General features: G+C 35.5%; 1 protein-coding gene across 1 annotated transcript in view; it reads left to right on the top strand.

Annotated features, from left to right (window-relative positions):
• DYNC2H1 (dynein cytoplasmic 2 heavy chain 1) overlaps positions 1 to 14,672 on the top strand; it is a 387,388-nt gene that overhangs the window by 189,212 nt on the left and 183,504 nt on the right. Inside the window, exons 71-75 of the mRNA XM_024115318.3 lie at positions 6,459 to 6,524; positions 8,319 to 8,369; positions 9,159 to 9,236; positions 11,020 to 11,151; positions 12,139 to 12,211. Of these exons, the coding sequence (XP_023971086.1) occupies positions 6,459 to 6,524; positions 8,319 to 8,369; positions 9,159 to 9,236; positions 11,020 to 11,151; positions 12,139 to 12,211 (400 nt within the window). The remainder of the gene's footprint in view (positions 1 to 6,458; positions 6,525 to 8,318; positions 8,370 to 9,158; positions 9,237 to 11,019; positions 11,152 to 12,138; positions 12,212 to 14,672) is intronic.

Below are 14,672 nucleotides of genomic sequence, written 5' to 3'. Positions count from 1 at the left end.
AGTTTAAAAATAGTAAAAAAAAAAAAAAAAAAAAAGAGAGAGAGAAAAAAAGAAAGAAAGAAGAGAGCAACCAAACCAAAAATACAATTCTACCAGTCAGAACAAGTGCTAAAAGCCACGCTAAAAAAAAAAAAAAAAAAAAAAAAAAAACACCGGACCGACAGAACCCTAGGACAAATGGTAAAAGCAAAGCTATACAGACAACAGTCACACAAAGAAGCATATACATACACACTCACAAAAAGAGAAAAAGGAAAAAAATATACCAGGAACAAATTAGATGCAGAAAGCAAACCCCAAGCCTACAGTAGCTCCAAAAGTCCACTGCCTCAATTTGTGACGATTTGTTGTCTCTTCAGGTATTCCAAAGATGCAGGGTATATCAAGTTGATTGTGGAGATTGAATCTGCTGCTCCTTAGGCTGTTGGGAGAAATTTCCCTTTCTCTGTTTGCCCAGCTCCTGAGGTTCAGCTTTGGATTTGGCCCCGCCTCTGCGTATAGGTCATCTGAGGGCATCTCTTCTTGGCTCAGACAGGGCAGGGTTAAAGTAGCAGCTGACTAGAGGTCTCTGGCTCACACAGGTCAGGGGGAGGGAGGGGTATGGAATGCGGGGGCTAGCCTGCCGCGGCAGCAGAGGCCAGTGTGACGTTGCAACAGCCTGAGGCCCGACAGTTTGCTCTCCCGGGGATGTTGTCCCTGCATCACGTGACCCTGGCAGTGGCGGGCTGCACAGGCTCCCGGGAGGGGAGGTGTGGATAGTGACCTGTGCTTGCACACAGGTTTCTTGGTGGCTGCAGCAGCAACGTTTGCATTTCATGCCCGTCTGTGGTGTCCATGCTGATAGCCGTGGCTTTTGCGCATCTCTGGAGCTTGTTTAGGTGGTGCTCTGAATCCCTTCTCTTTGCACACCCCAAAACAATGGTCTCTTGCCTCTTAGGCAGGTCCATACTTTTTCTCGGACTCCCTCCTGGCTAGCTGTGGTGCACTAGCCCCCTTCAGGCTGTGTCCATGCAGCCAACCCGTCCTCTACCTGGGATCTGAGCTCCGAAGCCTGAGCCTCAGCTCCCAGCCCCCACCCATCCCGGCGGGTGAGCAGAGAAACCTCTCAGGCTGGTGAGTGCTGGTCAGCACCGATCCCCTGTGCGGGAATCTTTCCGCTTTGCCCTCTGCACCCCTATTGCTACGTGGCTCCAAAGCTTCCCCACCACCACCCCCGATCTCTGCCAGTGAAGGGGCTTCGTAGTGTGTGGAAACCTTTCCTCCTTCACAGCTCCCTCCCAGAGGTGCAGGTCCCGTCCCTATTTTTTTGGTCTCTCTTTTTTTTTTTTTTTTTTCTTTTGCCCTACCCAGGTACATGGGGAGTTTTTTGCCTTTTGGGAAGTCTGAGGTCTTGTGCCAGCATTCAGTAGGTGTTCTGTAGGAGTTCTTCCACATGTAGTTGTATTTCTGATGTATTTGTGTGGAGGAAGGTGATCTCCACATCTTACTCCTCTGCCATCTTGAAGGTCTCTTTAAGACATGTTTTTAATTGATAATGGAATATCTGTTTTGTAAAATTCATATTTCTATAGGATTAATATTAAATCTATTCATCTTGAATTCAGCATTCCATAGAGTTTCAGTGGTGAATAAAAATTCAGAAAGCACATTAATTGTAAAACTGAGGTGCACTTCTCAAGATTTAGCACTCTAACTTTACTTAGGATGGAACCAATTTTATATTTTAGTGAAAGGTTTTAGGTTTTTAGCAGTCAGCATCACGTTAAACTGACTGCCAGAGCTTCTCTCATGCTGATTTTGCTGTTGTGTTAGTGAGAGCAGTATGACAACAATAGACTCTTGAAATAGAGAGAGAATTATTAGTATTCACATCACATTGAACTGAAAGCATCTTGACCTGGAACAGAAAAATGATTGACTTGTTTTATAGTAGAAAATTTAGACTTTTAATGAACTAAACCAAATGGGGAGAATTGTCTAGTACTTTCAGTTTAGATTATTACTATATCATTCTTTTTTTTATGAGTTCAAAAGTGTTTATTTCAGTAACCTAAGTACCTTAGGCAATTATAAGTAGCACATTTGATTTTCCCAAACTTATGATGATTATAGTAAAACTATGTACAAGTTAGTATCTTTACATCTCATTTCTTCATCACAGTTTATTGTTTTGAATACATACAAAATAATGGAATTTGTTAGCGTATTAAATAATTTCCAACTATATTGGGCGAGAGTACAGAAACAGGTTGAAGAAAATGTTGCAAGACCATATGATTCTTACTGTTTCCCCTTCCTCATGGAAGTATTGTCTAAAAGATTTGAAATGGTATAGGAAGAATGTCTGGTGATGTACAAATAGAAGTTTTTTCATGCAAAGTCCTTCTAAGCTTTATGCCTATGCAGCTCACCTTGCCTCTTTCTTCAAATGAATTTGCTAGTTGATTGATTAAAATTCAGATGAATATTATGTTTTACAAATAAAATAATTATAGCATCTCATGATTGTATTTATCTTACATCTCATTTAATTTGAATCACGGTATTTTTCCTATCAAAATGTGTTTTCTTATAATAAAAACGTGGAAGTTCTCTGGTTGGGTGTTTAGAAATTTTATAACCTGTGGTTATTAAAGTGAATCTTGGTAATTTAGATAATTTTCTTCTGCTTAGATAACTTTGAAACTTTTAGTATTTTATGTAACCCTTTAGAGTTTCTGGAAGTATAGGTAAATGTGCATGGAATTCTTTTTTAAAATGTATGATTTAGCTTCAAGCACAAGTGTGAGTGCCTAAGTTCTATCCTATATCAACTTCTTCGAGATTGAAACAAGATTTTTCTTCATATGGTAACATCTACTTAGACTTTTCATTAAACATATTTGAAAGCAATGAATATTATAGAGTAGAAATAAAATGAATGAATTATAGTTTTATTGCTTCTTAGTCTGTGAGATTTGTGGGATTTATGGAATATTTTTGAAATAAATTTCCTTTCCAATATTACGTACTATATCTTTTTACTGTAAAGCAGATAGTTACTATCTGTCGCCTTTTAAGACTTACGGTGTTCTAGGCACTAAGTGCTTTAACACATTGTTAATTAATTCCTACAACAATTCTATTATATAAAGGAAGAAGCCAAGATTTAGAGCTTTAACCTTTCTCTAGGTTACTCAGATGTAGTGGGTGTTGGAACTAGAATTCAAACCCATTTTGCATGATGCCAAAGAAGTCTTGGTAATAGAATGTGGTTAAAACAAACCATTACGTTTGGAAATGTGAACTTCTTATCAGCTATAAAGTTGACTTTAAGATTCCCTCATATTGTATTAATCCTGCTCTAATAGTCTCACTCTTTTTGAATTTTTACTAGAGTATGATGTGTGTGTGATGGCATGGTATGGAATATGTGGCTGACGTATACCATCCAGTGGTCTACTGTCTTTTACTGTTTTTCTTCAATCAGCTAGTTAATTATGTAGATGGTCAGTTGAAATTTTGTTTATTATGTATCCTCTAGATATTAAATTATTTCATAACGGAACCCAAGCATACCAAAATAAATTGAACTTAAATTAAAACACCCAAATTTTCTGACTCATAAGCTGGGAAGATGAAGGACATTATAGGTCCAAAATATTTTCTAAACTCTGGTTGTTGACAGGTTATTTTTTTTGAAACAAATATTCAGAAAATCCTTAAGCTTGATTAATTCATTCTTGATTTTACCTCAGTGTAATTGGAAATGTGTCCTCTTTCTCAGTAAACTATATTTTTATGTTTATTCTTGAATTATCATTGTTCCTCATTATAAAATCATTGTTAAATTCTTATGGCTAAAGGGATTCATTGGTACAGCTAGGCAACCAGACAGCTGCCATAAACAGCTTTCTTCTGCCATCTCCCAGTTGGAAAATCATAGAAGATGATCCTGGTTGGCCTGGCTTATTAGGTCATATGGCATCCCTTGTACCATTATCTGTGGCGTGATATATTGTGTTTGGGCCAATTTGATTATAGGCTTATCCCTAAGGTCAGGATGTCTTCTGTGACCAGAAAACAAAGAAAAGGATGACCACCATTACCCATTTATTGACTACATAATATGTGCCTATTTTTTGCCAACATTTTAGAGCTTGGGCTCAGTAATAATCAGTAAAGTAGTTCATTGACTCCAGTGGATAATCTGGGGCTCAGAGAGTTGTAGAGCCTTCTCTTCTCTCCACTAACACTAGAGACTACATTACTCTTCCTTAGTTCAAAGAAAGAAATGGCTAAATAAATGTATTAATGCTGTGTGTGCATTGTATGTGTGTAAAAAAGAATTAACTGCATTATTAAGTGATAAAGCCTTCAAAGTAATACATTTATTGTCTTGTTTATCTTAATCATTATTTCTTTACCTTAGATGAGGGATGCTATTATAATCATTTACAATATTCATTAGTGTGTAAAATAAGCATCTTACTACCTTATACAGCTAGTTGCTGTTCAATTCCCAACCTGAATTCCTTTTTTAAATATTCTCTTTTTTTATATTTATTTATTTACTTATTTATTTTTTGGATGTGTTGGGTCTTAGTTGTGGCATGAGGGATCTTTCATTGCGGAGAGTGGGCTCTTCAGTGCAGTGCACGGGCTTCTCTCTAGTTCTAATGCACGGGCTCCAGAGTATGTGGGCTCAGTAGTTGTGGCATGCGGGCTTAGTTGCCTCGCGGCATGTGGGATCTTAGTTCCCCGACCAGGGATTGAACCGGTGTCCAGTGCATTGCAAGACGGATTCTTAACCATTGGACCACCAGCAAAGTCCCCAGCCAAACCTGAATTCTAACCTTCTAATTCCTAAGAACATTACACATCTCTCCCAATGATATGCCTTGCTTTTTATATATTTTAAGTCACATAGTAGCTATTTTATATACACTGTAGTTGGTTGTAACTGTTTTTCTCATACCTGAGTGATGGCCATCTGCTACCAGTTTTTATGCTTTATTTTCACTCATTGACTATGTTGTATATATACACACACAAACATACCCAATATATACTTTTATAAAATAAATTATTCTTTTGTATTGTATTATTCAAGACACTGTATTTTTCCAACAGAGGGGTGGTTTTCTTGCAGGCAAGGAGATCACTTGCTGGTAGTATTTACAGGAGGATCTTTTTTTGTTGAGCATATCTTCTACATGTATTGTAATATCCTTATATTTATCTGTAGGTTTATAAACATGCACAGATATAATATTAGATATGAATAAAGTATTATTTACAATATGGGAAAAGCTAAACAAAGTTTAAATTAGAACTTGGTAGGAAAGATGGTGCTTGAGCAGATGGTTTTGTTATGTTAGTAAACTGGTTGCTGTTTTTTTTTTTTACGGAAATGATATAAGCTTATTTTAGAAAGTTTGCAAAATACACCTAAGAAAAAATAAGGAAATAAAAATAACCTGTAATCTCAAAAATAAATCACTGATAAAAATTTTGATATCTATTTCTAATTTCTTTTGCAGATATATATCCATATCTGTTTATATAAACATATTTGTTTAAATAAACAATATGAGCTATGCTATACACTTCGATTTGACTGTTATTCATGATAGACTTTTGAACATTTATTTCAGTTTTCCCTCCATTATAAAAAACCTTGTGGGACTTCCCTGCTGGTCCAGTGGTTAAGATTCCATGCTCCCAATGTAGGAGGCCTGGCTTTGATCCCTGGACAGGGAACTAGGTCCCACATGCATGCCGCAACTAAGAGTTCACCTGCCGCCACTAAGAGTCCACGTGCCGCAGCTAAGAGTCCACATGCCACAACCAAAGACCCCGCATGATGCAACAAAGATCCTGCACGCTACACTGAAGATCCCACATGCCACAGCGAAGATCCCATGTGCCATGACTAAGACCCGGCACAGCCAAATAAATAAATAAATATTTTAAAAACCTTGCAATGAATATCCTTATTTCTTCTATAGGAGTACATTTATGATCCCTTGCATAAATTTCTAGAAGTGAAGTTTCTTGATTTAGGGGCATACAGAATATTCAGGAGAATATAACATACACAATGACAAATTGAAGATTACTAATGCAAAAGGTTGATCTGGTTAGTAATGACTAATGTAAAACCTCACAATCATATTTCAGCTACTTAAATCTGTTTTTTTTTTTTTTTTTTTTTAATCTGTTTTTTTTAAATGAGATGTGCACACTGATTAATCCTTAGCACTGTCTCTAAAAGTGTTAGCACTCTCTCTATACTCTCATCCCCAACTTAGAAGAGTTGTCATATGTAGATGCCACCTGAATAGTCATTTCTTATATTGATAAAAGTAGATTATTAGATGACAGAATACAGATTTTGTGAACCAAAATTTAAGGACTATGCTTTTCGAAAAACACAAATTTAGAAAAAGCAAGATAACATCTGTTACTCTTTTCAGGCTGATCAGTTGATGTTCGCTTTACATTTCGTTCGAGGCATGCATCCTGAACTTTTTCAAGAAAATGTAAGTGGAAGGATAGGAGAAAAATATTAAGAGTTGCATAGAAATCTGGTAATGGGCGGACTTATAGTTAGATTAGAAGTTACTTAAGGCTAGAAATCACATGTCAATCTATTTATTTTTTACTTAGTTAGAAGTTTAGTGTAAGATGCTGATTTACAGTTCTACTCTCCTTTGGGTGAGCCCAGTATTCTGAAGCAATGGTAAGGCAGGGAAAGAACTCTAATTTACCATGCTACCTAGATTTTTCTGAACACAAGTCCACTTTTCCAGGGCACCAGAAGAGTCAGCCTTATTTTCCTCGTCTAAGCAGTGGAACTGATAAATATAAAAAAGTTAAACAATATGGGTATGCCACTACATTATTTATTACCTCCACTGACTTGCTCAGAGTCAGCAGATGAAGCAAGAGGGTGGGCACTTCTCAGAAGCCTTCTTTGAGCCTGTAGGTTTATGTTAATCTTTTAATGTATAATTTATCTTTTTTTTGTCTGTGACTTCATTTCTGGTCTACCATATAACCCCCTCTCAAACTTGAAAAGAATTTCCTTCAAGATAGAGCTAAGTAATCCATCTCTAACTTGCTTCTAATATTAAAAAAATTATTTGTAAGTGATTTTTCTTATTCATATGCCATTATCATTAATGTGAGCATTCAGTAGCCAGGGTGGCAACGAATAGTATATATGGACAGTGCACTTTGACCTAGTAACCTTTAACTCTCTATGGTCAGATTTTAACTATGCTCTGGGTTCCCCTCATTTGAATAGTTAAAAGAATGCATACCATTCCATGTGACTGTTCTCTCTTTATTTTTCTCTAACTCCACATGCTCTGGCTGACTTGTATAGTTTCTTCCAAACTTAACTTGACTCTTTTTATTTACACTGTTTACTTTGATGCCTTTCCCTCCTCCTGTATAATGTTTTTCACCATGCTCAATATGTTCTGCTGTATAAGACTTAATTTTCCCTAGTTTTTCCTCCTGGAGTATAAATAAATTATCACTGGGAAAGGAGAACAGTTTTCTTTGACTCGCGTAAAGTAGTAGTGATAATTTGTATTTTATTTATTTGTGACTGTATAACTTCAGTAGGGAGAATGAGTGGCCAGAGTGGGTTGAGGCAGGAAGTATGTTGCTTTGGTAATTTTTCCATATTGCTCTCAAATTTTAATATGTCTTGGCTTTATTTGCTGGCCAATGTATAACAAATAATATGGTAGTGCCCATAATTATCTGAATGGGTAACCCAGAGTGAAGACATAGATTTTCTAAGAGCTCTAGATTCTGTAACACTTGATCAATTTTGATTACATGGGTTAATTTTTTTTTAAAAAAGGAGTAATGGCAGTCTTCTCCCAATATGTTGGAAAAGATAAGTTAATGGTAGTACTTTTCTCTATTTTTCCTAAAATACACAATTTTTAAACTTTTGGTGCACCTTACTACTTACCTATTAGTGAGGAGTAGTATATAATAGGAAAAATTAAAGGTAGTGACAAATGCTAATTGAATAAGACATTTAAATTTTTAGATGTTGAGACTCACATGTATAATGTAGTTCTATTTTTGTCTTAAAATTATTCTAATAGATTTCGTTTTAATGTTTTATGTTGGTATGGTACATGAACTCATTCTTATGTTAATGTAGTAGAAGTGGGAAGGTATGAAAGGAGTTTTATTTTTTTTCGTGTTTTTAGAAAGCTAAATTGTAAGCTGTCTTATGGGGAAATTTTAAAAGATTTGTTAAATGGTTAGAATATTTTTTGTGTGTTTCTCATATTTTTATTTAATAGGAATGGGATACATTTACAGGTGTGGTTGTTGGAGACATGTTGCGGAAAGCTGTAAGTTAGAATAACAAAATTATTATTTCACTCTTAGCGAAAATAATTCTGGCTTTCATTTCATGAAATATAATTTGCTTGAGAGAAGTTTTAAATTACTGTTGAAATTATATTTTAATTAGAGGACTATATCCTTGCCTCTATTGCCCTAATACAAAATGGACCTATATGTGTTTTTTTTTGTCCTTGAGGACATGTATTCTTTTGAGAATATTAATTAAATATAAGAAATTAATATGGTTTCTTTTTTTCAGTGTATATATATTTGGTTCCAAGAACACTTTTGTAATTCAAAGAAGATCAAACCTCGTAACATAACTAGGAAAATTTTCTTATATAAGTAAAGTTAAAAATTAACTTTTGACAATTCTATTCAAATTTAGCTTTTTCTCTAGTAATTTTCTATTTAAACATGTAATGGATAATATTATTTTTCAAAGCAACCTATCCAAACTGTAATGCGAAACCTAGATTATGTCTGAAATGCAAAATATAATTAAAAATAATATAATTCTATGGAAGTTTCTTATTACTTTTGAGTTTTACTGAAGTTTCACAAAAGATTAAGCCCTATGAAAATGAATGTAACATTTGTCTAAATGTTTACCAGTACCTTACGTTATGTAGAATTTTACCATATTGACTTGTAAAATAGATAAAAATTTAAAAATACATAGAATGAGTTTTTTTCAAAATAGTGTTCATAAAATTAGCTGGCCGATTTTTAATTTTTTTAAAATCTGAGTTTTACCAGATATACTAAGGAAAATAATTGCTCTTATTAAAAAGGACTCTCAACAAAGAATACGTGATCAACTTCCGTCTTGGATAGATCAGGAAAGAAGCTGGGCAGTGGCAACATTAAAGGTATTCCTCTTCTACTACGAGAGATTTATTTTTTTAGTATTTGAGTTATTTCTGTTTATATTTTTATGTGCTACTTATTCATACTCAGTGTTGATATTTTTGTGAAAATGATGTAAAATCCCTGGGTAAAAGAATATCCAAGAATTATTCTGATTAGTCCTTTAAACAATTTTAATAGAATGCAAAAAATCAATAATTATGAAAAATAGTGAGAATTTGAAGAGATTTATGAATTATTGGGCAGGACCTCTGAACTATTTCATGAACTCCTAATGGCAAACTTAATAATAATCATGATACAGTTAAAGTTGTTTGAACAATTGATCTACTGAGAGGTTACACTTGGGAAAAAATCTTAACTGTGTTAACCTAAAAATTATAATGATGTTTTTTTCACATACTAATTTCTTGTTAAGTAAAGAAATGCAAAACATTTAGGAAAGGGGGGCTTTCCTATTCAGAGAAAGTTGATAATATACATTAGTGTTTTATTATCATTTTAGTTTATAAAACATTTTCAAATGAATTATCTTATTCAATTATCACACAAACCTTAAGAGGGAGGTATTATTAACTTTCATTTTACAGATGAGAAATAAGAATCAGTGCAGCAAGTTGCAAAATGCATGAACCTATTTTCTTTTCAATTTCATACATATTTCTGAGGACCTGTTATGTGCCAAGCATCATGTTAAATACTTCAGATGCATTATCTTATTTTATTATCAGAATGACCTATTGAAGAGGTCATAATTATGCCTGTTTTTGAGAAGAGCAAACTGAGGTGTAGACAGGTTAAATAATTTATCCAACATCAAATAGCTGGGAAGTTTTGGAACTATGATTTTAATTCAGGCATTCTGACACCACATTCCTACATGCCTTTGATATGTAGGTTTTCCAAATATAGTGTTTTTTTCCTCTCTTTCTCTCCTTCCTTCTTTCCCCTCCCCACAGTTTTTTCCCCTTGTATGACTTGGGCAGTGAAGATGGGGGCATGGGGAAGAAAAAGCCTAACTCCCAACAGTTCTGTCTGTATTCTTTACTCAGGCTAAAGTGTTGTTTTTGTGGGGAATGAAAGACAAATATACTTCTCTCAAAATCTGTTACATATGTTTCCATTCTTCCTTTCCTTTCCCTGCTTTTCTTCACAACTATTCTAATGGTACAGCAACACATGGTTAAAGCGGTAGGAGTAGCCAGCAGTTATTGATGACTTACCTTGTTCAAGGTATTATGCAGAATTTGAAAATGGATCATCTCATTAGATATTTTCAACATTGTGAGGGGGCTACTGTTGTTGTCCTCATTTAACAGATAAAGAAACTAAAGCCCAGAGTGATATAGTCACTTACTTATGGTCACTGAGAAAGTATAGAGTCAAGATTTGAAACTGGGCATATTTTTACACTCTAATGTGGAACCCCATTCTGGCAATGGTTAAAATTTGCACATGGTTTTAATGAAAGTATTCTTTTCTCCACAAGGTGGAGATAGGTACAAATGTTTTTACCTAGAGAAAAGATTTGTTACCTTGCAAGTATTGATTTAGTACTACTTTGGAAATATTTGCTTTTATTTAATTCTGGATTAGATAAGTCTGCCATACTGTTTCTGATCTAGAAGTGATTAAATAAGCCAACACGAATTAGAAAACAAATGGTAAACATCAATAATTGGTTTCCACTTACTTTTTTTAGTGTGTGTGTGTATTTAGTATGGATGTGTGTGTATATTTATATTTGCTTGTAGCTCAGTATATATGGTTATTTTTATTTTTTAGATTGCTCTCCCCAGTCTTTATCAGACCCTCTGTTTTGAAGACGTAGCTTTGTGGCATACTTATTATCATAATTCAATGTGTGAACAAGAGTTTCCATCTATTCTTGCAAAGAAAGTTTCCTTATTTCAGCAGGTAAATTGTCTAAACGCGTAAATGTATTTAATGTTTCTCTTGTCACTCAGAAGCCATTTAAATAAAAGCTTTGCCTTTAGGGTGTCACATAACCTTAATGGGCATATGTAGGAAAGGGCTTTCTGCTTTTGGCACCTTGTCCAGACAGTGAAATCATTGGCAACGTTTCTGGGTAGGGTGTCTCCCACTGTAGCTTTTCTTACTTCCTCTGCCTCTGACCCAAGGGGGATTTCTCAATAGAGACCACGTCTTACCGAAAGAAGTTAAGGTATAGATTGTACAGGTTCTTCACTCTTTTCCCAGGGTTCTCTCTAAGGAAAAGACCTTATGGTGAGGAACAGGGAACTTTTTTTTTCCATTTTGTTTCGAAATAAAATGATGAAACCTACTGGTGGGTTCCACTCAGTCTTTTGGCTAGACCAAAGTCTTAGGTTGGAGAGGACACAGGAGCTGACGCTCCAGGAAATGACCCTTCCATTTATATCTCTTAACTAGGCTGCTGGCTGTGCTTCTGCCCCTTGTTGAATTCTATTTCACCAAGTGTGTTTAAAAACAACAACAAAAAAAAAAAACTGAGAAAAACTTCATTTGATAACTTAAACATCTAGGAACAGATAGATATGATTCAGCATAAAATTGGTAGTTTGAAAATTTTATTTAAGAGTTTTATGCCTCTGCACTGCTGTCACCAAGAATGCTTTACCTACATACCCTTATTTTCACCTGCCATTGGGCCCTTTATTAGTTCCTGAAGACATAGCTAACGCTATGACCCTTACATGCTGATGTTTACTTTTGATGATAGATCTGATAAATTTTAGTAATATTTTGGCTATTAAAGACGTGTCTTTTTATATACCTATTGTGACAGTTTTAGGCATAGTAAATATTGTGGTAAACATTTGTTTAATTTAACATTAACTATTGTTCAATTACAGCTGTTGTAGGAACTTTATTATTTAAAAATACTCTGCACTTCATTTTAAGGTCCTTGTGGTACAGGCTCTCAGACCAGACAGATTGCAAAGTGCCATGACTCTATTTGCATGTAAAACTCTGGGTAAGTACACTTCTTTTCTAGAACTAGACCAGTGACCTGAATTATTTGTTTTTAATTTACATTTTATTCTATGCTGACCTTAGTTTAGAAATATTATACATTTTCTTCCCCTTTATCCTACTTATCTTACAATCTCTACCTGTTTTTTTTGTTTGTTTTTTGTTTTTATTTTGGCCACTCCACGGGGCATGTGGGATCTTAGTTCCCCTACCAGAGATCAAACCCGCACCCCCTGCACTGGAAGCATGGAGTCTTAACCACTGGACCGCTAGGGAAGTCCCTTGAAGTAACCTTTTACTAGCATTTTTTGAGAAAATAGAAGCAATAAGACAGAAAATTTTTATTTCCCACTAACAGTTCTACCAGCTACCTACACTGGTACTCATACTCATTCTGCTTTCCCTTCTGTTACTCTGAATGAATGTCCTTGCTCCAATTAAAGGCCAGCCATTTGCTCTTTCCTTTTTCATTCCTGCCATTATCCCTTTTTCCTGCATCATCAATTTCACCTTCTTTACTGGATCCTTTCTGTTAGTATACAAACATATTTTAGTATCACCTGTCTTAAAAATGCTGCCCATGACCCTCTATCCCCTTTCTATCATGCCATTTCTTTATTTTCTTCTACAACAAAACATCCTGAAAGTGTGTCCATAGTCAAAGACCACAGTAATCCATTTCCTCAACTTTTATTCTGCCTTCAACTCATTCTATTTGTACTTCCTCCCTAAAGTTCCACAAGATTGCTCTTGTTAAGGTTAATGGGATCTTCTTCCATATATCTATTTCCAATAGTGACTTCTGTACTTTTGTCTTACTTGATCTCTCAACAAAGTTATCCATTTGTTCCTTCTTTAAACACTTTCCACTTTCTTCTCTTGATTATGTTTCCTCTTTCATTTCTCAATCCTTTTAGGATTTTCCTTTTCTCTTTCCTTTATTGGTTGCTTCTCTGTATGTTGGAGTATTCTTCCTTCCTTCTAAATGTTGGAGTATTCTTCCTTCCACTGCAGTCTTGCCCTGGGTTCCCTTCTTTCATTATTATACATTCTTTCATGACCTCATTCAGTTCCTGACTTTAAATATCATTTGTAAATTACTGACTTTTTTATCTCTTATTTTTAACCCCAACCTCTCTGTGGAATTCTAGGATCATATATACAGATGCTCATTTGATGTTTTCTTATGAATGTCAGGTGACCAATACAGAACTTTTGATTTGTCTGTACTAGGATCCACTCAGTTGCTCAAAACAAAAAACTCAGAAGTGATCCTTTCTCTCTTTTTGTTACTTTGTATACCCAATCTACCAGCTAGTCCTTTTGGCTCCAACTCTAAAACTTACTCTGAATTCATTTACTTGGTGTCATTACTACCAACCTAATGCAAACCACCATCATCTCTCACCTCATTTACTGCCATAGCTTTGGCTCTATCCTCGTAATGTGGAGAATCTAATTACTTCTCATACTTCCACTACCATCTACCACTTTGTTCAAGCCGCCATCATATCAGGCTTTCTTCCTTTCCCACTTCCAGTTTATTCTCAGCATAGCAGCTAGAGTGTCTCTTGAAATATGAGTTAGATCATATCACTTCTCCGTTCTAACTCTCTGATGGCACCTCATCTTTCTCAGAGTCCCTCTAGTGTCTTACAGGGTCTTACCTCTTCTTCCCCTCAGATCTCATCTCCTACCACTGTCACCCTTGCTCAATCTTTTCCAACCACAGTAGCCTTTTTCCTGTTTTTCTAGTGCCGCAAGTTTGTTTCTGCAGTCTCAAGGCCTTTGCACTTGCTGTTCCTTCTTCCAGCAGATTTCTACCCCCAGTTATCACCCTTGCTTCTCTGCTCAACTGTCATCTTTTAAGTTAATACTTTCTCTGAGCACTCTCTATATAATAACATACTCTTTCCTCAGCTCTCCATATCCTCCTTTGCCTTGTTTAACTATTATCACCATCTGACATATTGTTATTTACCTGTTTATTAATTTCCTTTTCCCCAACTAGAATATTAGCCACATGAGGGCACAAGCTTTGTTTTGTTCATGGTTGTGCCCCAGTGCCTTAAACAGCTTCTGGTGCATGGGCACTGTAAGTGTGTGTTAAATCAGAGACCACTTTCCTCATCGGTCTCCCTGCCTCAGTTTGCGCTTCCTCTTCAGTCCATTCTCTCCAGAAGGCTTTTAAAAACTTAAACCAAATCATCTCTCTTTTTTGCTTAAAATCTCCAAAATCTTTTCAAAAAACACTTAGAATGAATTCCAGATTTATATATGATTGATGCTTGAACAGCATGGTTTTGAACTGTGCAGGTCCACTTTTATGCAGATTTTTTTCTAACAGTAAATACTACAGTACTACCTGATCTGCATGTGGTTGAATCTGAATATGTGGGACTGCAGGTATGGAGGAACCATGGATACAGAGGAACTATGGATACAGAGGGTCAACTCTAAGC

The sequence above is a fragment of the Physeter macrocephalus genome, chromosome 16 (genome assembly GCF_002837175.3).
Source record: "Physeter macrocephalus isolate SW-GA chromosome 16, ASM283717v5, whole genome shotgun sequence".
In the NCBI taxonomy this organism is placed as follows: domain Eukaryota; kingdom Metazoa; phylum Chordata; class Mammalia; order Artiodactyla; family Physeteridae; genus Physeter; species Physeter macrocephalus.
The sequence above is the reverse complement of the archived record's forward strand: the minus strand, read 5'-3'. Positions and strand labels throughout refer to the sequence as shown.